General features: G+C 43.8%; 1 protein-coding gene across 1 annotated transcript in view; it reads left to right on the top strand.

Annotated features, from left to right (window-relative positions):
- LOC309557562 (contactin-associated protein-like 5) overlaps nucleotides 1–25,031 on the top strand; it is a 691,665-nt gene that overhangs the window by 211,638 nt on the left and 454,996 nt on the right. Inside the window, exon 4 of the mRNA XM_082260344.1 lies at nucleotides 23,750–23,897. Within this exon, the coding sequence (XP_082116470.1) occupies nucleotides 23,750–23,897 (148 nt within the window). The remainder of the gene's footprint in view (nucleotides 1–23,749; nucleotides 23,898–25,031) is intronic.

Raw genomic sequence — 25,031 nt, 5'->3', positions numbered from 1 at the left:
TTGTATTTCTTTCCACCTAAACCATTCAGCGGTAATTTCTGATTCCCAATTTTTCTTTAGATGACAATGTTTGTTTTTTCTCTCTCGCCTTGAATTACATTCACTGAATAGCGATTCATTTTTTTATTGTCGCCTCCCATGAGTGCGACCTTCCGATGAACTAATTTACATGAATGGAACCCCATCACAAAAAAGTTATCTTGTAGGAGGAACACAACTTTTGGGCATTAGTCATCGTTCTATTGTAATTCTTTCTTTAACAAAAAAAAAATAAAAATAATAAAAAAAACCCAAGATCCTTGAAAAGATTAATCGCAATCAATAGATTGCTTCATACATTTCCCCGGCTAACCTTCGCCTGGCTCCCGGCTGCTTTTGTGCATAAATATTTTGGGTCGGCCCTGCTCTGCATTGAATTAGAGGGATTAGAAGATTTTCTGAATATTTATGGGCATCTGCATGGAGAGGGAGCGCGGAACACCTTGTGCGCAGCTTCATCAGAAGCACCTCGAGAGCTTTTTATGCGCTCTCCGAACAATTCCTCATGTTAATTTATGTGGCAGACGCAAGGCTACAAGATGCAGGGCATCAGCCGGAATTGCAATCAAAATAGCCTTTAAACAGGATTCCGGGGGTGAGGAGGATGCAGAGCGTTGTAATAAGCTCCCATCTGTTTCTGCAGCATTGCACGAAGGTGATTTAAGTATTAAATGGAGAAGAAGGTGGAATGTCAAGGATGGTAGGATTTCCATAATAAATGACTTTGGAGGTCTGGTAACCCATATAGCCCTTAGGGCCCATGCACATGAGTTTGCCCAAGTCAGCTGCGACCACACAGCCTGATATATACTTTGTACAAATCAAAGGCCAGCACCGCCGCTATTCTCTTGTAGCCAGGGGCTGACTGGCAACCTTCGGCCCAGGGGGCAAATACAAACCAGAGGCCCATGGTGCAGCAACTCAGCCCCCCTCCCACTCTCCCTTTTCCATGTCTTCTCTTGACCCCCATTCCAGGCTGAAGCTTGGCTCCAGGTACTCTTTACTTACCGGGTGAATCTGGGTTCCCGACCTGGCCAGCAGGGGGTGGTTGGGGGAGCTGGGACAGCTTGGTCGGGGCTGCCTGGGGGAGAAGAGTCTCAAGGGGGCATGGAACCGTCCTCTGCTTAGACACAGTTTACACCATCCATGCTGGGGGAGAGGTCTGCACTCTGTCCTTGTCTTCAACCCACACTCAGTAGGTCAGCAGTGGGGACTCTTTACTTTTCTTCACCAGGAATCCTTTAGGTATGTCTGTGGCAGAAGTGGTTCAGCCTTTTTAACCACTTTACCACCGGAGGATTTTGCTGTCTTACGTCCAGGCCACTTTTTGCGATTCGGCACTGTGTGACTCTAACTGACAATTGCGCGGTCGTGCGACACCGTACCCAAACGAAATTTACGTCTTTTCTTTTCCCATAAACAGAGCTTTCTTTTGGTGGTATTTGATCACCTGTGCGATTTTTACTTTTTGCGCTATAAACAAAAAAAGAGCATAAATTTTGAAAAAATAACAATATTTTTCACATTTTTTTATATGAAATTCCCCCCAAAAAATTTAAAAATCTAAATTTTTTAAAATTTTTGGCCAATTTGTTTTCTGCTACCTATGTTTGGTAAAAAAAGTTCACAATAAGTGTATTTTGATGGGTTTGCGCAAAAGTTATTGCGATTACTAACTAAGGGAAAGATTTCTGTCATTTTTGGTGTTTTTTTTTTTAAACGCGTAATGGCGGCGATCTGCAATTTTTTTTTGCGGGTCTGTGACATTGCGGCGGACAGATCGGACCCTTGACTGACATTTTTGACACTTTTGGGGGTATCAGTGACATTACTACAGTATTAAGTGCTATACATATGCACTGTTACTGTAAAAATGACACTGGCAGGGAAGGGGTTAACTTTATTGGAGAGGGAAGGGTTAATGTATGCCTGGTGCTTACTGATGTGTGTGGGGGGAGGGGACTGAGTGACACAGGGACAGATCGCATGTTCAGCTATGCTGAACCCTGCAATCTGACCCTGCCTGTCACTTAGGAGATCCGCCGCTTTGTTTACACAAGCGGGCGGATCTTCAAACTCGATTCCCCGCTGATCGGGGAAGAACAGCGGCGATCGCCGCCGCTCCTCCCCTGGCCTGACTCCCGTTGTGACTGAATACAGCGGGAGCAAGCCTCCGGCGGCGCGCGAGCGCCGCCTACAGGGGGAGGAGTCCAGCGACGTAGGTCTACGTCGCTGGACGGGATCGAGCCACTGTGCCGCAGTAGAGGCACAGTGACCGGGGGTAAAGTGGTTAAAGGAAAACCCAAAATAGTAAAATGGGTACGTCAATTGCCTGCGAGCCAATAGGGGGCGAGCGCGTGCCGCCGGAGGCGCGCTCCCGCCCCCGCTCGTTCACTGTGATCCCCGCGCGTGTGACAGGGGGACCTGATGTCCACTGGCCACTCGCGATCGTCCGGTACAGAGGGAGAAAGGCAGCCGGCTAATGTAAACAAAGCCGTCTGTCATTCTCCCTTGTGTAAGTGCAGAGATCATACGGTCCTGCTATGCAGGATCGTATATCTCTGTAGTTACACAAACAGCCACATCCCATAATAGTTAGAATCACGCCCCTAGGGACACATTTAACCCCTGCATCTCCAATAAAGTTAACCCCTTCCCTGCCAGTGTAATTTTTACAGTAACAGTGCATATGTATAGCACTGATTACTGTGGTAATGTCACTGGTACCCCCAAAAGTGTCAAAAATGTCAGTTAGGTGTCCAATCTGTCTGCCGCAATGTCGCAGTCCCACAAAATAAATCGCAGATCGCCGCCATTGCTCGTTAAAAAAAAAAAAAACAATAAAAATGACAAAATCTTTCCCATAGTTAGTAAACGCAATAACTTTTGCGCAAACCAATCAAAATACGCCTATTGCAATTTTTTTTTTTACCAAAAATATGTAGCACAAAACAAATTGGCCTAAAATGTTAAAAAATTTAGATTTTTACATTTTTTGGGGGGAATTTCATATAAAAAAATGTGAAAAATATTGTTATTTTTGCAAAATTGTCGCTCTTTTTTTGTTTATAGCGCAAAAAGTAAAAACTGCACAGGTGATCAAATACCACCAAAAGAAAGCTCTTTTTGTGGGAAACAAAGGATGTCAAATTTGTTTAGGTACAGCGTCGCACGACCGCGCAATTGTCCATTAAAGTCACACAGTGCCGAATTGCAAAATAGGGCCTGGTCAGGAAGGGGGTAAAATCTTCCGGGGCTTAAGTGGTTAACCACTTCTGGACCGGAAAAATTTGCCCCCTTATTGACCAGGCCATTTTTTTGCGATTTGGCACTGCGTTGCTTTAAAGAAAAATTGCGCGGTCGTACGACGCTGTACCCAAACACAATTGATGTCCTTTTTTTACAATTCATAAAAGGCAGCGCTAACATGTAGAAAACAAAAACTATAAATATAGTGCTAAAGGTGTATAAAAAATAAATCATATACCTGTGATCAAAATATTAAAATACTAAATTTCATATAAGATAAAGTGCATACGTGATCACCTAGTACAGAAATCAATACATATTAACCACTTGCCGACTGCCTAACGCCGATCTACATCGGCAGTCAGCCCCTCACAGGCAAAGTGACGTAGGGCTACGTCACTAGCTTGTGAGGGTCTAGGGAGCGAGCGCGCGCCCCCGGAGGCGCGCTCCCGCGTGGTCACGCACCCCCCCGCGCTTGTGACTGGCGGACCCGATGTCCGCCGGTCACTCTGCGATCGGCGGGGGAGAGGGAGAAAGTCAGGCGGCTTGTGTAAACAAGCTGCCTGTCATTCTCCCCTGTGTATGAAGGATGATCATACGGTTCTACTATGTAGAACCGTTGATCACTCTTCATACATCTGAAGCCACAGCCAATCACAGTAGAAAGCACGCCCCTAGGGACACACATAGCCCCTCCCTTTCAAAAAAAGTAAACCCCTTCACTGCCAGTGTATTTTTACAGTAACAGTGCATATGTATAGTGTACATATGTAGAAATGTCACTGGTAACCACAAAAGTGTCAAAAATGTCAGTCAAGGGTCCGATCTGTCCGCCGCAATGTCGCAGTACCGCAAAAAAATCGCAGATCGCCGCCATTACGCGTTAAAAAAAAACAACAAAAATGACAAAAATCTTTCCCTTTGTTAGTAAACGCGATAACTTTTGCGCAAACCAATCAAAATACGCTTTTTGCAATTTTTTTTACCAAACATAGGTAGCATAAAACAAATTGGCTGAAAATGTTAAAAAATTTAGATTTTTACATTTTTTTGGGGGGGGGGAATTTCATATAAAAAAATGTGAAAAATATTGCTATTTTTGCAAAATGTATGCTCTTTTTTTGTTTATAGCGCGTGATCAAAAAATCGCACAGGTGATCAAATACCACCAAAAGAAAGCTCTGTTTGTGGGAAAAAAAGGACGCCAAATTCGTTTAGATACAGTGTCGCACGACCGCGCAATTGTCCGTTAAAATCACGCAGTGCCGAATCGCAAAATACCCCCTGGTCAGGAAGGGGGTAAAATCTTCCTGGGCTTAAGTGGTTAAAGTGCAAATATATATATATATATATATATATATATATATATATATATATATCACATGATGTGTCCATGGTGCAACCATATACAAGGTGCAAAATATATAATAGGGTGCAGTCCAAAAAAAGGTTTCCTCCAAAGAAACTAAAGTGCTGGAAAGGTGCTCAGATCCGTATTAGTGCCCAAGTGCTCTTTAGGAAAAGAACCCTCTATGGGGATGCACTAATTCTGGATATAAATGAGCCTTAAGCAGACATGATATCCCTTGGCCAGATGGATGGATTGAATGCAACCTCTAAGAAATGGCTCCTTTAATGGTTCCTCTCCTCTCTCTCCCCAACATTCTAAGCTTTACATCTGCATTTTTTATTTTTATACACCTTTAGCACTATATTTATAGTTTTTGTTTTCTACCTGTTAGCGCTGCCTTTTATGAATTGTAGCTTTTCTGGTGTTTTACCTAGTGAGCAGCAGCTTCAGGATTTAACATACAATTTTTTATCTTCACTTATTTATACATCACAGCGCGGGTATTAATTTATTGATTTTAATGATTGATTGATTTTGATGTCCTTTTTTCCCCCACAAAAAGAGCTTTCTTTTGATGGTATTTGATCACCTCTGCGATTTATAGTTTTTGCGCTATAAACACAAAAAGAGCGACATTTCTGAAAAAAAAGCAAATATTTTTCACATTCTGCTATATAACATTCCCCAAAATAAATAAATAAATGAAACATAAATTTTTAGATTTTGCGCTATAAACAAAAAAAGAGCGACAACGTTGAAAAATAAAAACACCATATTTTTTACTTTCTGCTATAAAACATTCCCAATAAAAACATTTAAAAAAATCTAATTTTGTTTATCAGTTTAGGCCAATTTGTATTCTGCTGCAAATTTTTGGTAAAAAAAAAAAAAAAATCCCAAAAAGCGTATTTTAATTGGTTTGAGCAAAAGTTATAGCATTTAGAAACTACGGGATAGATTTTTGACATTTTTGTTTATTTTTTTGTTTTTATTAGTAATGGCGGCGATCAGCATTTTTTAGCAGGACTGCTGACAGATCGGGCCCCTAACTGCCATTTTTGACACTTTTTGGGGGGACCAGTGACATTATCACAGTGATCAGTGCTAAATAATATGCACTGTTATTGTATAAATGACACTGGCAGGGAAGGGGTTAACACTGTGGGGTGATCAAAGTGGTTAATGTGTGCCTAAATATGCTTGCTGACTGTGTGTGTGTGTGTGAGGGGTTCTGTGACTGGCACAGAGAGATCGGGGGTTGTAGCTTCGCTAAAACTCCTGATCTCTCCCTGCCTGTGTGACAGAAGACTCGCCTGCTTTGTTTACATAGGCAGGCGGGTCTTCTGTCAGTTTATCTGACGATCGCGGGAGGCCGGCGGCAATCGACGCCGCTCCTCCCGCGGCCCACCTCCTGCTGTGTCTAAATAGACCTTGTGCATTAAATCACGTAGTACTACGTGGCTTTGCGCAGCCGAGCCGCTCTGCCGCAGTAATACTACGGTGGGCGGTCGGCAAGAGGTTAAAGGAAGACCCAAAATAGTATTTTTTTTTTAATGTAGCTGTATATATTATATATTTTTTGCTATTATCATAATTTATGACCAAAGAACAATCCAAAATAAATTCTCTTGCTCCTGACGATTGCAGCAATACCATATATGTGAAGTTCACAAGCGGCGCTATAGACTGATGATATATAGGGGTCCAAACACCAGCTACAGTGATCCCAAACTCTGAAATTCTGAAGTAGGTAGTCCAAACTGCTTACCAGACTAAGGAAGAAAGAACCCCTGTCAGCAGTTGAATTCCAATATGAGCAAGGTTGAACATCCAAAGGTGTACTCAATCCAAAAGGAACAGAGAAGGCAGGACCCAGCATAAATACATAAAAAAAAAATCTTATAGTGTAGTAAATAGAAGATTCATACACAATATAGAGCATGAAGAGAGCCCAACACCTGGTGATTATTAAGAATCACTCAACACCACAATGTGTCATAAATATCTGCTAACCAGACACAACAAGGTGGTGACCGCTGCCCGGATATCCTCATATGAACTTAATGACCTTGTGCAAGCCGATACATCAGATGGAACTCATCAAAATCAATACGGAATCAAAGATCTGGATCTGTCATTGGAAATTATTTTGAGAGGAGGCCTTCTGGCTTCCTCTTCAGCAGCAACCCTGGTCTTCTCACTGGTCCCTCAGACTTTATCCCCAGCTCTTCTGGTTCTCTGAGTTCTTCTGCTCAGGTTACATTCAGCTGCATTGGCCCACTCCATGGCCTCTCAATATGGGATCTTCTGGCACTCCAGGCTCTATTATTCCACCGAGACTCACATTCTTCCTCAGTCCCCTGGACTTGTCTAGTCGCCTGAGCTTTCTCAGTCTCCCAGAATCACAGCTGTCCAACTCCCAACTCTCCCAGTCCTGTGGGCAAGGAATCTCTCCAACATGGAGTACTGTATTCTTAGTAGATCACCTCTTCTCTCTCCAAATGAAAGTACACAAGTATCTACTGACAAGAGCCATATATGTGTATGTTAGTTGTTTGCACCTGTAGTACAGCCCAGAAACAATTGTGTGCATTTTGCCTTTTTTTTTTTTTATCCTACTTAAAACACACTAATGACTGGCCATACATTATACAGTTTTCTCATTAAATGTTCCTTTAGATTAACTGAAACCATATTATAATGGAACCGCGACCCCACAATGTGCTTGTGTGCTTCCCTCAGAATACCGCTTCCTTCAGTCTTAAACATAGATATCAGATATTATAGCCGCCCCCATACAAAACTAGCTGAGAATAGCTTGGATAAGATCTGGAACATTTATTGAACAAACTCACACCGAATATATACCCCATTGTGTACAGAAAGATAATATGCTCCTTGTGCGGTTTATCTCCCAAAAACAGCATCCGCAATCCATACTGCGACCAGTACCTGTCTTGGATGGAGTGAAGGATTTTTCCCTGGTGTCGTTGCTCACGGGCTAGCGTTATCTTCCAGAGTTCCGAGCGGATTGAATCCTACCATCCTAGCAGGACCTGCTCGGACACTGGTCCCCTGTGCTGTATCCGCATGTCTCGCAACCTCCTTCCAAATTCTTCTTTCTTGGAAGCTGGTATCTGTACCTCTCCTCTTCTGCTATCCGAACCTTGGATCCCAGTCGAGGTTTGGATGTCTCAGACTGCAAGAAGCATCCTACCGCTTGCCACCAATGTAACAGAACTGCGACCCCACAATGTGCTTGTGTGCTTCCATCAGAATACTGCTTCATTCAGTCTTGAACATAGATATCAGATATTCTAGCTGCCCCCATACAAAACTAGCCGAGAATAGCTTGTATAATATCTGGAACATTTATTGAACAAAATCACACCAAATATATTTCCCACCAGGTCAGGTGCCCGATTACATTATTATATGCAGATGAAATTGTGTACAGAAATATAATTAACATATCTAAAGAACAACAAACACAAACAGTATTCTACTTTCCCAATAGCAACTAATAGATGACAGTGATTTAATTAACTTGAGCTAATTAACTAGCAGACTTGTCGTCATCAAGCTCATAAAGTACAATACACATTATTATAAGTGTAAACACAACCCTACAGTAGACAATAGGTGAATTAATCAGCATAATCTACAATGTGTGGAAGACAGGTGGCTGAGCTGAAGACGTTAGCATCTGCCATGAGTCTGACTAGGCAGCGCAGTCCCCTATTAGCAATAGGCAGCTAGGCCTTTAACATGGATCCTAGGCCTAGAGTCCCAGAGTCTGTGTGTCTCGGGAGATGTGGACTTGAATCCAAGCTAACATTATTCCAAGGGTCCCCCCAGCATACACCTTACAAAGAGCAGTGTCCCCTCGCAAGCCAGGGTCCATAGTCAGCAGGCAATAGGCTAGCCTGCAGTCCCTTCCAAAAGCCCCTGTCCTGAGTGAGTTTGTCACACATATAATATGAGGTTAAACTTTTAATATGTATGCAGTCAGGCAGGCCCTTGCACTACATAGTTGAAGGTAAATCTAAAGTAAATTATATAAGAAAATTGTATAATGTATGGCCAGCTTTACTGACACTGATACCAATTAAAAAAAAAAAATAAAAAAAAAAAAAAAATAAACTCTACCCAAAATATGTTGATCGTGACTCTTGTTTTTGCAGAATTTTTGGTCTTCCCTTATATTTAGACTTCTGAAGAAACAGTTTAAGACTGCGAAACATGTTGAGTGAGTAAGGCCAAACCGCAGATTATAACCCATATGCAGTCCGTTCCATTTAGCTTGAGTTTACACGCTAGCACTGTTATTTGGCCTTTATCGTAATTGACCAATTGTATGGATCACGTAATGTATCTGTGATTGTAATTGTTGATTTTATTCACTACTTTTTGTAATAAAATAAATAATAGTTTTCTTTGTGAGTGTCGGACATATTCTATATGGTGCCATTATAATCCCTTCTGCCCCAATGTTTTCCTTTTTCCCCTTCCCATTCCCCATCCCTTAGTTCCCCTTAGCACCTGTTGCCTTTAGAAATAATTTTAACATTGATGATGTGGTTTAAAAGTTCACTGGAGTAGTATTTATTTGTTAGGTTTGTCTATTCATATTTTGGATGTGGCACCATTCACATTGTAGCCCTATATTTGGTCCATAATATTGTATTTCATTATATGAATTATTGCTTATTTATAACAGAACATCTCACAAATGGTTGAGCCCAATTAACACCAACCTATTTATTTTAAAACTCCTGTGAACATCTGGTGTTAAAGTGCGGGATTTCTGTCCCCTACAGCTTCATAACACATTTTATTTTATTGTTCAAAGAAGAGGATGGAGGTGCTTGTATTACAGGTGCTTGAATTCACTTCCAAGTAAATGAATTCTTAGTGTGGAATATGTTTTGGGCTTTGTTGAAATTGGTGTGCTAGGCTTCAAACAACTGGAAGATCAAGCTAGGGCTTTTTAATCAGTAGGAAGCATGAGCTCAACTAACGAAGCCATTCAGTCCTGATTTAGCAGGAAGAGCGTCAGACCTCTGCAGAGAGACCACTGCTTCAGAGGGAAGGTCCTTCTCTGCAGAGTGTTGGCAGAAGACAAGCTTCTCTACAGGTTGTGGCTCTTTTGCTTTGAACCCCCATGGCATACGTTCATACATCAATATGACATCCCGACTGCCAGTTGGAAGTGATCGGGTACCGGTACGTTCGCTGCATCCCGCATGCTCCCACCATGTTCCCAGGGCTCCCATCTATGGTTCCGGGACCAGCATAGAAAGTGAATGAGTTAAAGTGATTCTTAACCACTTAACCCCCGGAAGATTTTACCCTCTTCCTGACCAGGGCCTATTTTGCGAATCGGCACTGCGTGACTTTAACGGACAATTGCGCGGTCGTGCGACGCTGTACCAAAACGAATTTGACGTCCTTTTTTTCTTACAAACAGAGCTTTCTTTTGGTGGTATTTAATCACCTGTGCAATTTTTTGATCATGCGCTATAAACAAAAAAAGAGCGTCAATTTTGCAAAAATAACAATATTTTTCAAATTTTTTTATATAAAATTCCCCCAAAAAAATGTAAAAATCAAAATTTTTTAACATTTTAGGCCAATTTGTTTTATGCTACATATTTTTGGTAAAAAAAAAAAAAATTGCCAAAAGCGTATTTTGATTGGTTTGCGCAAAAGTTATACTAACTAAGGGAAAGATTTTGTCATTTTTGTTGTTTTTTTTTTTTTTAACGAGTAATGGCGGCGATCTGCAATTTTTTTTGCGGTACTGCGACATTGCGGTGGACAGATCGGACCCTTGACTGACATTTTTGACACTTTTGGGGTTACCAGTGACATTGCTACAGTAATCAGTGCTATACATATGCACTGTTACTGTAAAATGACACTGGCAGTGAAGGGGTTAACTTTTTTTTGAGAGGGCGGGGTTGTGTGTGTCCCTAGGGGCGTGATTCTAACTGTGATTGGCTGTGGCTTGAGGTGTAGGAACAGTGATCAATGGTCCTACATAGTAGAACCGTATGATCACTATTCTTACACAGGGGAGAATGACAGGCGGCTGTGTTTACATCAGCCGCCTGCCTTTCTCCCGCTCTAGTGGACGATCGCGAGTGCCCAGCGGACATCGGGTCTGCCGGCACACGCGCGGAGAGGTCCGTGACCGAGTGGGAGCCCGCCTCCGGCGGCGCGCGCTCGCTCCCCAGAGCCTCGCAGGCTAGTGACGTACCCATACTTCACTTTGCCTGTGAGGGGCTGACCGCCGCAGTATATGTACTTGCGGCGGTCGGCAAGTGGTTAACATTTGTTTTTTATTTTTAAAGATAATTACCTGCTCTGTGTAATGGTTTTGCGCAGAGGAGCTTCAATCCGTCTCTTCCTAGGTCCCCCGCCTGCCCTCCTGACTCCTCCCCCTGCCGAGTGCCCCTGCTCACTCCCAAGCCGCCTCCATGTGTCCACAAGACTCACAGAGCACGGCTCGAACCTGCCCTGTATTCGTTCTCACTGGCTATGATTGACAGCAGCGGTGTGTCAGCCAATGAGAAGAGAGAACAAAAAAAAATGTCTGGCAGATACAAAATGAACCCCAATGGCAAAAATAACTGTCAAACTGTACAACAAAAGAGAATATATGACTTGTCATGCTATACGTGATAATTGCAAAGGCAAAATATTCAAACAAAAATAGTGAAGTCCAAAGGAAAAAATATAGCCCAATGAATATAAGGATATATGTGCAAATATCGTGACAGTCCCAATGGTATGCAGGATCACTGCTTTGCTGTTAGAAGGATTATATTGAATCAAAACTTGTGACCACCATGTGGGCCATCACCACCTTTAAAAATTGACTCTTACCGGAACAGATAGACCTTATTACAAAGTCAAATCCGCCTGTAATGGCAGTCCCACCATAGAGGAGTTCAACATACACCACTTGGCTGGAATCCTGTAGTATCTCCCAGGCTCCAGTGTATATGGGGTTAATATAATCCAAATGTTTTGAGAGATCTGACATGGAATTAAAATGGGAAGACCCACATAGTGTAAATACATATAAGCTTGTAATATAATCCAAAAGTACATAAAACTACTTGCCCTTTCAAAATATAAAAGCGCTTATATGTAAAAACATTCCCTGGCAATGTTAACAGCTTTTACCGATACAAACAGGTGTGGTGACATCACATGCGTTTGTTCCGCCCTATGCATTTAGTCCTAACTGACGTCATCGGAGACCATTGCTTTAATGAATGTAGCTGGATCAGACTTGGGCTTAGTTAAGTATGAGGGGGGGGGGGGGGGGGCGTGGGAGAAGCTGCACTCAGAACGTCTTTTTTTACCTTCTGCATTTACAACCACATTAAAGTGGTTTCATAATAGCCGAAATGGAAGAATTAATAGCCATATCAAATGACAACGTTTCAAAATATGTGATAAAATGGTCATGTTGGTCACACTACAAATCCACACCTGAGTATACCCGCTTTGTGACTCACAAACACTGAGATCTGGAAGACACCCCGAAACGTACTTGTCTCCACATACCTCCTCCTTTCTCTTGTGCCTCTTCATCTTCCTTTTCTTTTTACCCTCCCTTCTCTGCCCATATACTTTTCCATTCTTGGCTCACTCTCACTAGGGTGGACAAGTGGTAGTGGGTCGCATGACAAAGGAAATCAACAAATATAATGGAGAGGCTGCACACCCCAAGAAATGAACTAACAGCTGGAAGTACAGAAGTACATACCCCCAGGGTTTTTTTTGGCAGCAAAAACACTCGTGAGAAGTTTAGGAAAACTGTATTAAGATATGTTGTAAAAAAAATTTCCTTTATTAATGAAATGGGAAAATGTATAAAACATACACGATAAAATCCCCAAAGGGGAAAGAAATATGTTATGAGCTCTGGTTACAAATGGAATAGCATAATGTAACAACAAAGAAATGATAATCGCATATGATAGATCATCACATAGGAGATGCGAAAACCCAGACGTGTTTCGACCTATGGAGTAAGGTCTTCCTCAGGGGGTCTGTGATGTCTAAGAGAAACATGTTTGTCAATTAAACAGCATACATAGAATGTAACATATTTTAAAACATACATACAGACATGTATGGTATCATTACCAAAATAGCGATATCAATTGAGGACCAGAGAACAGTGGGTCGCATGACAGGGCATGACGGAGGCTATGCCCCCCCCCCCCCTGCTTTAATGGCCCACGATTCAATTCAACATGTCCAATCCTCATCAATCCAGATGTTTTGAGAGATCTGACATGGAATTAAAATGGGAAGACACACATAGTGTAAATACATATAAACTTTTAATATAATCCAAAAGTACATAAAACTACTTGCACTTTCAAAATATAAAAGCGCTTATATGTAAAAACATTCCCTGGCAATGTTAACAGCCTTTACCGATACAAACAGGTGTGGTGACGTCACGTGCATTTGCTCCGCCCTATGAAATTAGTCCTAACTGACGTCATCGGAGACCATTGCTTTAATGCATGTAGCTGGATCGGACTTGGGCTCAGTTAAGTATGAGCAGACTTGTATAAAGTACTCGAAATTTCTACTTGAGTAAAAGTACAAGTGCTCGATCAAAAAATTACTTGAGTAGAAGTGGAAGTGCTCGCAGAAAAAGTTACTTAAGTAGAAGTACTAAAGTATTCAACATTTTTTTTACTTAAGTATTGCAAGTAGTTTTTTCAAAAAATTTGCTACTTAAGTACTAAAAGTAAAAAGTACCAGTAGTTTTGAAAAAAAATTCCTACTCAAGTACTGAAAGTAGAAGTACAAGTACTGTGTTATGTAGTTATTAAAGAAATAAGTCAAAAGTTTGAACATCATATTGTTTTTATTATTTCAAATGATTTATTCAAATGATTAACCTGTGTTTGTTAGTAGTTTCTTGATGCACTTTAAGCGCTGTAGCACCATTTATTTGTTTGTTTCATATTTTCTTTTTATTGGAAAGATTTGGTATAGCAGCTTTTATTATACACAGCCTTTATTTTCGTATGCGCTGATTTACAAATGACATTATACACATTTTTTTGAGCTTTATGCAACCTGCCATCTACTGTTCTGGCAGTGGTAATTTTTTTAAAAGTAACGAGTAACTATGCAGCACAAAAAAAAAATACTTGAGTAGAAGTATCGAAATCATCGAAAAAATGTAGTGAAGTAAAAGTAGAAGTAGGAGGAAAAAATTCTACTCTAGGAAAGTACAGATACCGCATTTCGGTACTTAAGTACAGTACTTAAGTAGTTTTACTTCGTTACTATACATCTCTGAGTATGAGGGATAGCGATATCAATTGAGGACCAGAGAACAGTGGGTCGCATGACAGGGCATGACGGAGGCTATGCCCCCCCCCCCCCCCCTGCTTTGACCTACCCCACTCTGATGCCCCACGATTCAACTCAACATGTCCAATCCTCATAATCCAGATGTTTTGAGAGATCTGACATGGAATTAAAATGTGAAGACATACATAGTGTAAATACATATGTTGCCACTCAACATCCACAACGACTAAAACATATTCTGCTCACTGTGGCTCAATGGGGCAAGGTGGCTGGCCACCATCCCCTCCCCTTCATTCGCTACCCTGTCGCTTCCCTTTCCTCAGAGCATAGGATCAGCTGAGTTATGTTCTACACATGTGTTAACCCCCCACGTTAGTCTTTTTGCCAAGCTACATTCTCTCGTTCCTCCTACTCTCGAGAACTGAACAACCCCTTCTGTCTTCCGTGATATCAGCTACGGGAACCCCCTTCCCCCTCCTGTAACCCCCCCCCCCCCCCCCATCATGTTCTTACATTCTTGACCTTACCATCCGAGTGATGTTAATCCATGCAATGTATCCCAAATATGCAGTTTTAATATTTGGTTGATATTTTTCACGCTATAGATACATATATACAGGTACATGTTGTCAATCTGATACCTGTACCGCCTTGTTTATCACCCAATAAAGTTCTTTGAAATAAAGTGGTTTAATGCACATATAATGTATTTGGCTAATTTAAACAAGAAGGTTGACTGAGTTTTAAAATCTAAGAGCTCAAGCACACTTTTTGGCATACATTATAATCTGTATGGTCATACACATGCGTGGGTTTTACAAAAGTACTTGTATATTCCTGTGCACAGCTATTTAACCACTTTAGCCCTGGAGGATTTGGCTGCTTATTGACCAGGCCACTTTTTTCAACTTGGCACTGCGCAACTTTAACTGACAATTGCGCGGTCATGCAATGCTGTACCCAAACAAAATTTACGTCCTTTTTTTCCCACAAACAGAGCTTTCTTTTGGTGATATTTGATCACCTCTGCGCTTTTTATTTTTAGCAATATTAATAAAAAAAATAGCGAACATTTTGCAAAAAATTGACATTTCTCTTACGTCCTCCGACAGTCGCCGCCTCTTCATATTCGTCACATATGGGGTATTAGACTTTGCTCCGAAGGAGTAGCTAGGCAACAGAATATGTTAACATTAAAGCTTTTAACATATCCCACCCTCAAGGGGTGGTCCCCTCAGTCAATACCCTCCTACTTCCTGCAACCATATCTCAGTTTCAATGTCTAGCTTGTCAGGAGTGGCTGGCTCTCTCTGTGCTGGGGCTTTGTGCCCCAGACTCTTTCTTCTTTTTTGATTTTTTGTTTGAGTTTTCTCTCTACCTTTACTTAGCTGTTCTTTTTGTCAGCATTAGTTAGTTCTTCGGATGAAGAGGATCATGCGGGCTGGGTCTCGGGCTGATCCCCCTGGTCGCAGGTCGTGGGTCAGTGGCTTCCCAGCCTGCCATCGAGCGTTCAGCCAGGTAACGCTCCTGGCACAGTGAACGACCCATCCCTGTTCGGTGCAGGGATGATTGGTGAGGTGGCTACCTTACTGGACGCTGTGCGGTTTCTTAACCCCCATTCTGTGCGTCTTGTATGCGACTCTCCCTGCCTCATGTGCAGCGGCTTGTTCGCCTGTGCGGGTCCCCCACGCCATTGTGAGGTAAGTGTATCTATGTGGGGACCTGTCTGTCTGGGGGGGTGTCAGTCTGGGACTGTGTAACCTGCCTCTGTTCTCACTGTTTGTCTCCCTATCTCTCGGCTGCATGCTGTGGGCTGCAAGGGGGGGGGAGCTGTGTGACACTGTGTGTGTCAGCCTTGTCAGTGTGAGAAGCTGTGTGCTGTGGGGCATGTTTTGTGGCATGTTTGGGCACTATACAGCGATCGCTGCGGCGATCTAACATGTTTTTTTATACATGGATAACATGTGTGCATTACTGTGCTGTGGAGCGGCGGTTTCGGCGCCAAACGGCGCCATTTTGCCTACACTCGCTCCGGCCGCATGGTCTACATGCATGGCGGCCATTTTCTTGTAGCCTCCCATAGGCTTTAATAGAGCGCCCTGGCCGCATCACTTCCTCTTCTCCAGGATACACCGATCGAGGCAGCAGCAGCGGCGAGGGTCTCTTCAGGTTATATCCTTCTTATCCATTGCCTGTGTCAGTTTTATTGTCCCTGTGGGGGTCTCATTGTGCTTGTGTGTGGTGCGGTGGGCTGCGCTCGCCGCGCTTGTTAAAGGGGCAGTTAACCCTTTATTATCCGACATTTGATATTGGGGCAATGGATTCTCAGGAGGGCAAATTTCCTACCGCCTTGGTGGAAAGCCAGGGGACCGCTGTTTCCCCCCCAGGGGGGGATTTAGCCACTATTGTGGCTGGCCTTGCTGCTCAGGTGCAGATGCTGGTGGCTGCTCAATCTACTAAGAGACCCAGAGTTTCTATTTCCTCTGATTCTGAGGGTGAAGGTGATGGGGCTGTTATGGCGGGGGCCTCCTTATCGGGGTCCCGCTCCTCCCTGGATCTAGTGGGGTCCGAGGTGGAGGCTGAAGTTGAAGGGGTTAATAATTCTCCCCCTGGCTCGCCTGAAGAGCTTGCAATCATGGATGAATTGATTGCTTCCATAAAACAAACGCTGCGTTTGCAGGATGAAGTGTGTCCCCCCGCTGCCTTGGCGGCTTATGGGACGCAGAAAAAACGCAGGACGCCGCAGGTTTTTCCCTGCAATGATGATTTTCAGCGCGCTGTTAAGGAACAATGGCGCAATTTTCGCAAACCTTTTGCTGTACCAAGTAGGTTCAAGCTGCGTTATCCTTTCTCGCCTTCCACTGATGAAAGGTGGTGTGTGCCACCCCCAGTGGATCACGCAATTGCGGTTTTAAACAAATCCACTGCGATTCCTGCAGAGGATTCCCCTGTGTTCCGTGATGCCACGGATAGGAGATTGGAGTCTCTTGCCCGTCATACTTATTCTGTTACGGGTTCTATGCTTAAGGCTCTGTTTGCCTCTCTCATGGCGGCCCAGGCTGTCGCAAGTTGGACGCAGATGCTTAGGCGCGTCCTAGTGGCCGATTCGGCCTCGCCGGCGACCCTGGATATGGTGGATCAAATCCACCAGGGTGTCATGTATCTGTGTGATGCGGACTTGGACTTAGTCCCGTTGGCTGCACGTGTGCACAGCGTGGCGGTGTTGTCTCGCCGCCTGGTTTGGTTGAAATGTTGGTCGGTGGACCAATCTTCACGTAAGACCTTGGCCAATCTGCCTTATGATGGGTCTCGCCTTTTTGGGGAGTCCTTGGATGTGTTGATTAAGGGGATCACCGGGGGTAAGAGTACTCTCTTGCCCCATTTCCCCAAGGCTAAGGGGGCTTCTGGGAAGAAGCATGCTAATTTTTGGCCCCCTCAGGGGTCCTTTCGTGCCTTTCGGTCGCACTACAAGGGCAAACCGTTCAAAGGTCAAGGCTCTCAGAAGAAGCCCTGGTCTGGGAAACAGAAGTCCGGTCAATCCGGATCCGCAGCCCATAACAGTGCGGCCTGAAGGGGCGCCCTCACCCAGTTTTGGGGTGGGGGGACGCTTGCTCGGTTTTCTTCAACCCTGGTTGGCCCGCGTGCGGGACAGATGGGTTCAGGAGATCGTTCGATCTGGTTACAAGATCGAGTTTCTCTCTCGGCCAGGGAGCAGATTTTTTCCCTCAAATCTTCAACTGTCTCCAGAGCGTTTACGGGACCTGCACCTGGCGGTGCGGGACCTGAGGGCTCAGGGAGTGGTGGTTCCGGTACCTCATCGGGACAGATTTCGGGGGTTTTATTCCAATCTGTTCACCGTGCCCAGGAAGGAGGGCAAGGTTCGTCCAATTCTGGACTTGAAGGCTCTGAACCGCTCTGTGTGGGTTCGCAAGTTCCGCATGGAATCCCTGCGGTCGGTGGTGGCTGCCCTGGTTCCGGGGGAATTCATGGCCTCCATCGATTTGAAGGATGCGTATCCTTACATCCCCATTTTCGAGGGTCACCAGAGGTACCTTCGATTCGCCATTGCGGAGGATCACTACCAGTTTGTGGCGTTGCTTTTTGGTCTCGCCTCGGCTCCGAGGGTTTTCACCAAGGTGCTTGCACCGGTTCTGGCATTATTGAGAGCCCAGGGCATTTCTGTCCTGGGGTATCTGGACGACATTCTGGTTCGGTCTGCGACCAGCCAGGGTCTGGAGAAGGACCTGTCTGTCACGATGCAAACTCTGCAGGAGTTTGGTTGGACGATAAATTTTCCAAAGTCGACACTGAGTCCGTCGGTTCGTCCTTCCTACCTGGGAATGATCCTGGACTCGGTGCAGGCGAAGGTCTTCCTGCCAGAAGACAAACTCAGAACTCTTCAGGAGGAAGTCAGGTCCCTCAGGGACGTTCCGCACTCGTCTCTGCGGACGTGCATGAGATGTCTGGGATTGATGGTCTCGGCCTTCGAGGCGATTCCCTTCGCCCAGTTCCACACGCGGGGTCTCCAAGTGGAGATCCTGTCCATGTGGGACGGGCGACCTCAATCTCTGGATCTTCAAATCTCGTTGAGTCATCGCACCAGAAGAGACCTTCTGTGGTGGCTCCAGTCCCCGATGGTGTCCGGGGGCAAGTCGTTTCGTCCTATCTCGTGGACGGTAATCACCACGGATGCCAGCCTGTCAGGCTGGGGTGGTGTTCTGGGCGTTCTGTCCGCCCAGGGGACTTGGTCGGAGGGGGAGTCCTCCCTTCCGATCAACATTCTGGAATTGCGTGCGATAAATCTCTGTCTTCATCGCTGGACGGACCGGCTGCAGGGCTGCCCGGTTCGGGTACAGACGGACAATGCCACGGCGGTGGCCTACATCAACCACCAAGGGGGCACCAGGAGTGCCCGAGCGGCTCGAGAAGTGGCCAACATTCTGTCTTGGGCCGAGACTCATGTCCCGGCGATAACGGCGGTGCACATTCCGGGGGTGGAGAACTGGCAGGCGGACTATCTGAGTCGCCAGACCCTGGATCAGGGGGAATGGTCTCTCCACCCGGCTGTCTTCCAGATGTTGTGCGCGAAGTGGGGTCTTCCAGATGTGGACCTGTTCGCGTCTCGTCTCAACAACAAGGTGAGAAGGTTCGTGGCAAGGACGCGCGACCCTCGGGCAGACGCGTCGGACGCGTTAGTGGCCCCGTGGCATCAGTACAAGCTGATGTACGCGTTTCCACCGATCCAGTTGCTGTCCAGGTTCCTTCGCAGGTTACACTTGGAACGCAGCACGGTGATTCTTGTGGCACCGGACTGGCCTCGCCGGTCCTGGTACGCAGACCTCGTGAATCTGGCGGTCGACGCCCCGTGGCGTCTGCCTCTTCGAGACGATCTCCTGTCTCAAGGGCCGATATACCATCCTGCTTTACAGTCGCTGGCTTTGACGGCCTGGCTGTTGAGACCGAGGTCCTGAAGGAGAAGGGTCTCTCCCCAGAGGTCGTTCATACCTTGATCAACGCGAGGAAGTCTTCCTCGGGGAAGGTTTATTACCGTACTTGGAAGGCCTATTTTGCCTGGTGTGAGTCCAGGGGGTTTTCACCCCGCACGTACTCGGTTTCCCGAGTGCTGTCCTTCCTTCAAACGGGTGTCGATCAGCGTTTGGCGCTGGCTACGATAAAGGGTCAGGTGTCTGCGCTGGCCGTTCTGTTTCAACGTCCCGTGGCTTCCAACTCCTTGGTTGGCACTTTTGTTCAGGGAGTGCGGCATCTGGTTCCTCCTAGGAGGGATCCTCTGCCCCCTTGGGACTTGAATCTCGTTCTATCTGTGTTACAACGTGCTCCTTTTGAACAGATCAGGGAGATCTCGTTGTCTATGTTGTCCAAAAAGGTCGCCTTTTTGGTTGCGATCACTTCGGCTCGCAGAGTGTCGGAGCTGGCGGCTTTGTCCTGCAAGTCTCCGTATCTGGTTGTTCATTTGGATAAGGTGGTCTTGCGACCTAATCCTTCTTTTCTTCCGAAGCGAGTTTCGGAATTCCATCTTAATGAAGATATTGTCTTGCCTTCGCTGTGCGCGAAGCCTAAACATCCAAAGGAGGTGAGACTACATTCTTTGGATGTTGTTCGGGCGATAAGGGTTTACCTTAAATCGACTGAGTCCTTTCGAAAGACGGACTCCTTGTTTGTTCTTCCAGAGGGTCCTCGGAAGGGCATGGCAGCGTCGGCCTCTACCATCGCCAAATGGATCAGGCAGACCATTGAACAGGCCTATGCTTTGCAGGGGAAGGTTCCCCCTGTGCCTGTGAAGGCGCACTCTACTAGATCTCTGAGTACATCTTGAGCCTGTCGTCATGGGGCTTCTGTAGTCCAGGTGTGTAAGGCGGCGACCTGGTCGACCGTGCACACTTTCACAAAATTCTACAAAGTAGATGTTCAGGCATCGGCGGATGCTTCCTTTGGCCGCAAGGTTCTTAGTGCGGCAATTCCCTAGGGTCCCTTGTTGGGGACCTCTGGCTGTTGGGATAAGTTTTTTATCCCCTGGTTATTTGTCTTTTCCTGTGTTGTTGCTCCTGTTGAGCAATTATTTTTTCCTGTAGCCCAGCTGGTTTCCTTCCTTTGGTAAGGTTCCTTTCTTTGATGCGGAGACTGCGTTGCCTTTCGGCGCGGATGCGTTTCCCACCCCTCATGTTTTGCACTGCTTTGGAACGTCCCCATATGTGACGAATATGAAGAGGCGGCGACTGTCGGAGGACGTAAGAGAAAACGGAATTTTTGTAAAATCTTACCTGTAAAATTCCTTTCTCTGAGTCCTCCGACAGTCGCCGCCCCCGCCCCTCTTTTGGGGTTTGGTTGTATACTCTACTGCTATTCCACTGAAACTGAGATATGGTTGCAGGAAGTAGGAGGGTATTGACTGAGGGGACCACCCCTTGAGGGTGGGATATGTTAAAAGCTTTAATGTTAACATATTCTGTTGCCTAGCTACTCCTTCGGAGCAAAGTCTAATACCCCATATGTGACGAATATGAAGAGGCGGCGACTGTCGGAGGACTCAGAGAAAGGAATTTTACAGGTAAGATTTTACAAAAATTCAGTTTTTCTACTTTGGCAGTTAAAAAATATCCAATATATTCAATTTTTGTCATATATTTAGGCCAAAATGTATTTAGCTACATGTCTTTGGCAAAAAAATTCTCAATGAGCGTATTTTTAACCACTTTAATACCGGAAGATTTTACCCCATACCTGACCAGGCCATATTTTGCGATTCGCCACTGCATTAGTTTAACGGACAATTGTGCGGTCGTGCAACGCTGTACCCAAATTAAATTGATGTCCTTTTTTTCCCCACAAATAGAGCTTTCTTTTGGTGGTATTTGGCGATTTTTAGATTTTGAAGAAAAGAGTGACAATTTTGAAAAAAAACTATATTTTTCACATTCTGATATATAACATTCCCCCAAAAAATTTACAAATCAAAATGTTTTCATCATTTTTGGCCAATTTGTTTTCTGCTACATATTTTTAGTAAAAAAAAATGCAATAAGCGTATTTTGATTGGTTTGCGCAAAAGTTACTAACTACGGGAAAGATTTGTGATTTTTATAGTTTTTTTTTTTTTACTAGTAATGGTGGGGATCTGGGATTTTTTGCGACATTGCGGCAGACAGATCGGACCCCTAACTGACATTTTTGACACTTTTGGGGGGACCAGTGACATTACTACATTAATCAGTGCTACATTTATTTAGGATTTTTTATTTTTATTTTTTTTAGCAGAGAGCCTAGAGAATAAAATGGAGATAATTGCAATATTTTATATCACACCGTATTTGCGCAGCGCTCTTACAAACCCATTTTAAAGCACAATAAGCTAACACATTGATAAAAAAAAAAAGGTCCTGAATAAATTCAGTTGGCGCCTTTATTAAAATAAGAGGGCTATTAGCCTGTTAATCTTATGTCGTTTCTCCGGATTCTATTATACCCTAAACTGCAATCACAGTAGATGTCATTAATATCTATTAAACAGCGTGGGGCCGTCGCAGCTCGGAGAACGAGTCCCTTTGAACTCGATTGCCCTGATTACGATTTTGATTTGCAAAAAAAAAAAGTTACTGTTAATTTTTTCCCCGTGTCTTATTACATTAGGTTGTCACGTCTGAAAATAAAAACATGACAGCCATTGACCTTGAAGGTAATAGGATTTAAACGTCTGAAGTCTGCCATCTGTTAAGGCACATAGCCATCAAAGACGAACATTTTTACGTTAAAACTGACTCAGGAGACGAAGCCTACTTCCTGAATGACTCCGCTGATCATTCTAACATTCGTCTTGTGCAATCGGCTGTCTCACTCACCAAATCCCTGCAGTTACCTGTATAGTCATCCAAGACAATGCAAACCAAGGCGTCAGTTTACGAATGCATAACACATGTGATAAGGTCCCCCCCCCCCCCCTTCCCCAGGGAAATATTTGTGAAATGTTTCAATCAAAACACATTTCTTTAATCAAAAAAGTTTAATCGCATGGGTCAGGTTGCGTTGCGGCATATGTTGTGCTTTCTAGTTATAATATTCATTTTTGTGGCAGAAATATAAGCAAAAAACAGAACTATCATTTAAAACTGAAGTTTAACCGCTTGCCGACCACCGCGCGACTATTTACTGCGGCAGTCAGCCCCGTACAGGCAAACCGACGCAGGGCTACGTCGCTCACCTACGAGCCTCTAGGGGGCGAGCACGCGCCAACGGGGGCGTGCGCGCCGCCGGAGGCGCTCTCCCGCCCCTGCTCGTTCCCTGACATCCCTGCGCGAGTGACCGGCGGCTCCGATGTCCGCCGGCCACTCGCGATCTCCCGCTGGAGAGGCAGAAAGGCAGGCGGCTGATGTAAACAAAGCCGCCTCTCATTCTCCCTGGTGTAACTGCAGAGATCATACGATCCTGCTATGTAGGATCGTATGTCTCTGTGGTTACATCACTAGCCACGCCCCTTTACAGTTAGAATCACACCCCTAGGGACACACTTAACCCCTGATCACTAATAAAGTTAACCCCTTCCCTGCCAGTGTCATTTTTACAGTAACACTGCATATGTATAGCACTAATTACTGTAGTAATGTCACTGGTCCTCCCAAAAGTGTCAAAAATGTTAGTCAGGGGTCCCCTCTGTCCGCCGCAATGTCGCAGTCCTGCAAAAAAAAAATCACAGATCGCCGCCATTCCTCGTTAAAAAAAAAAAAAAACAATAAAAACGACATAAATCTTTCCCGTAGTTAGTAAACGCAATAACGTTTGCGCAAACCAATCAAAATACGCTTATTGCGATTTTTTTACCAAACATTTGTAGCAGAAAACAAATTGGCCTAAAATGTTAAACAATTTAGATTTTTGCAATTTTTTGGGGGGGAATTTCATATAAAAAAATTGAAAAATATTGTTATTTTTTCAAAATTGTAGCTTTTTTTTGTTTATAGCGCAAAAAGTAAAAATCGCACAGGTGATCAATTACCACCAAAAGAAAGCTCTGTTTGTGGGAAAAAAAGGTGATGGTTAGTACTGTCACAATAGACTGAACACAAATCTATCTGATCTTGTTAACTTTTATGGTTAAAAATTAAATCAATCAATAAATAAATAATGACAAGTCTATAAAAAGTCAAAGTTGCCTTATAGTAAAATCAGCCGTGTATTTTGATGAATAGCATTAGCAGAAGTTGATGTATTTTGTTCACTCCTATCACATTCTATCCACAGGTCTTTTCAGGGAACACGAATGGGGACGGCGTGGTGAACCACAGATTTCCGAATTCTATAAAAGCCAGATTCCTCCGATTTGTGCCGCTGGAGTGGAATACCAATGGTAGGATCGGGATGAGAGTGGAAGTCTATGGGTGTTCATATAGTAAGTAGGGTCATTTTTTTTTTTTTTTTATTTATTAACCATAATTTTTTTATAGTAGGTTTATTTTCATAAATGCATTTTTTTATTGTCATAGCCTTGGTGGAAAAAAAGTCCTGGTGCACCTATAAAAACATTGGTCACATGGTCTGTGCCAGAGAGCTTGTGGATCGCTGTCCAAGCATCGCTGCTGATTGGCCAAAGCAGCTTGTGCAATGATCATGTGATCAATGCCTCAGCACCGATCACATGATCTGGCCAAAGAGAGAACCAATGTGTGTGCAGAAGCAGGTCTTCTATAAGGGCACTTTCTGATATTTTTCAACAAAGGTCAAAATCTGCATTTTTTGCTAAAAATGTATTTAAATTCTGCAAAAAAGTATATATTTTTGGAAAGCAGGGGACCTGGAAAATAAAATGGTGTTAGTTGCAATTTTTGTACAATATTTCTCCAACTGTTCATCACATCAAACATTTCAGAAAAAAAAAAAAAAAAAACTATACAGAAATGTGCTCACTCCCAATTCAAACATGTTTTTGCACAGATAAAATATGAGGCATTGTCAAGTAGATACCAAATATATCAAGCCACAAGACTGCATGCACCTACAAAATGGCAAAAGAAAAAAAAAAAAAAAAAAAAAACTTCAGTACCCAAAGTTATTATTAGGTTATTAAATTAAATTAAATTAAATTAAAGCTATTTTTAGGTTAATATATTATATTAAATTAAATAATCAGTTATTAAAGTATCAATTTTATTCCTTTTGCTGCCAGAGCTATTTAAAAAAAAAATACAAAAAAAAAAAAAACATTTTAGCTTTGAAGATTATTTAAAACCACAAAACTGAATTTTCTGGAAGCAGAGACCCAGAAAATAAAATAGTGGTAGTTCTATTTATTTTTTATTTTTTTAATTAGATGTTTGTGTTGCACAAATTGCACAAAGCACTTTATGTAGTGGAATTATCATTTTTTTTCATGTTACCCAACTTTAACCACTTAAGCCCCGGAGGATTTGGCTGCTAAAGGACCAGGGTTTTTTTTTGCGATTTTTTACTGCGTGACTTTAACGGACAATTGCGCGGTCGTGCGACGCTGTACCTAAACGAATTTGACGTCCTTTTTTTCCCACAA

The sequence above is a fragment of the Pelophylax lessonae genome, assembly GCF_965119305.1.
Source record: "Pelophylax lessonae genome assembly, chromosome: 6".
Taxonomy (NCBI): domain Eukaryota; kingdom Metazoa; phylum Chordata; class Amphibia; order Anura; family Ranidae; genus Pelophylax; species Pelophylax lessonae.
Note: the sequence above shows the minus strand (reverse complement) of the source record. Positions and strands in the feature narration are given on the sequence as shown.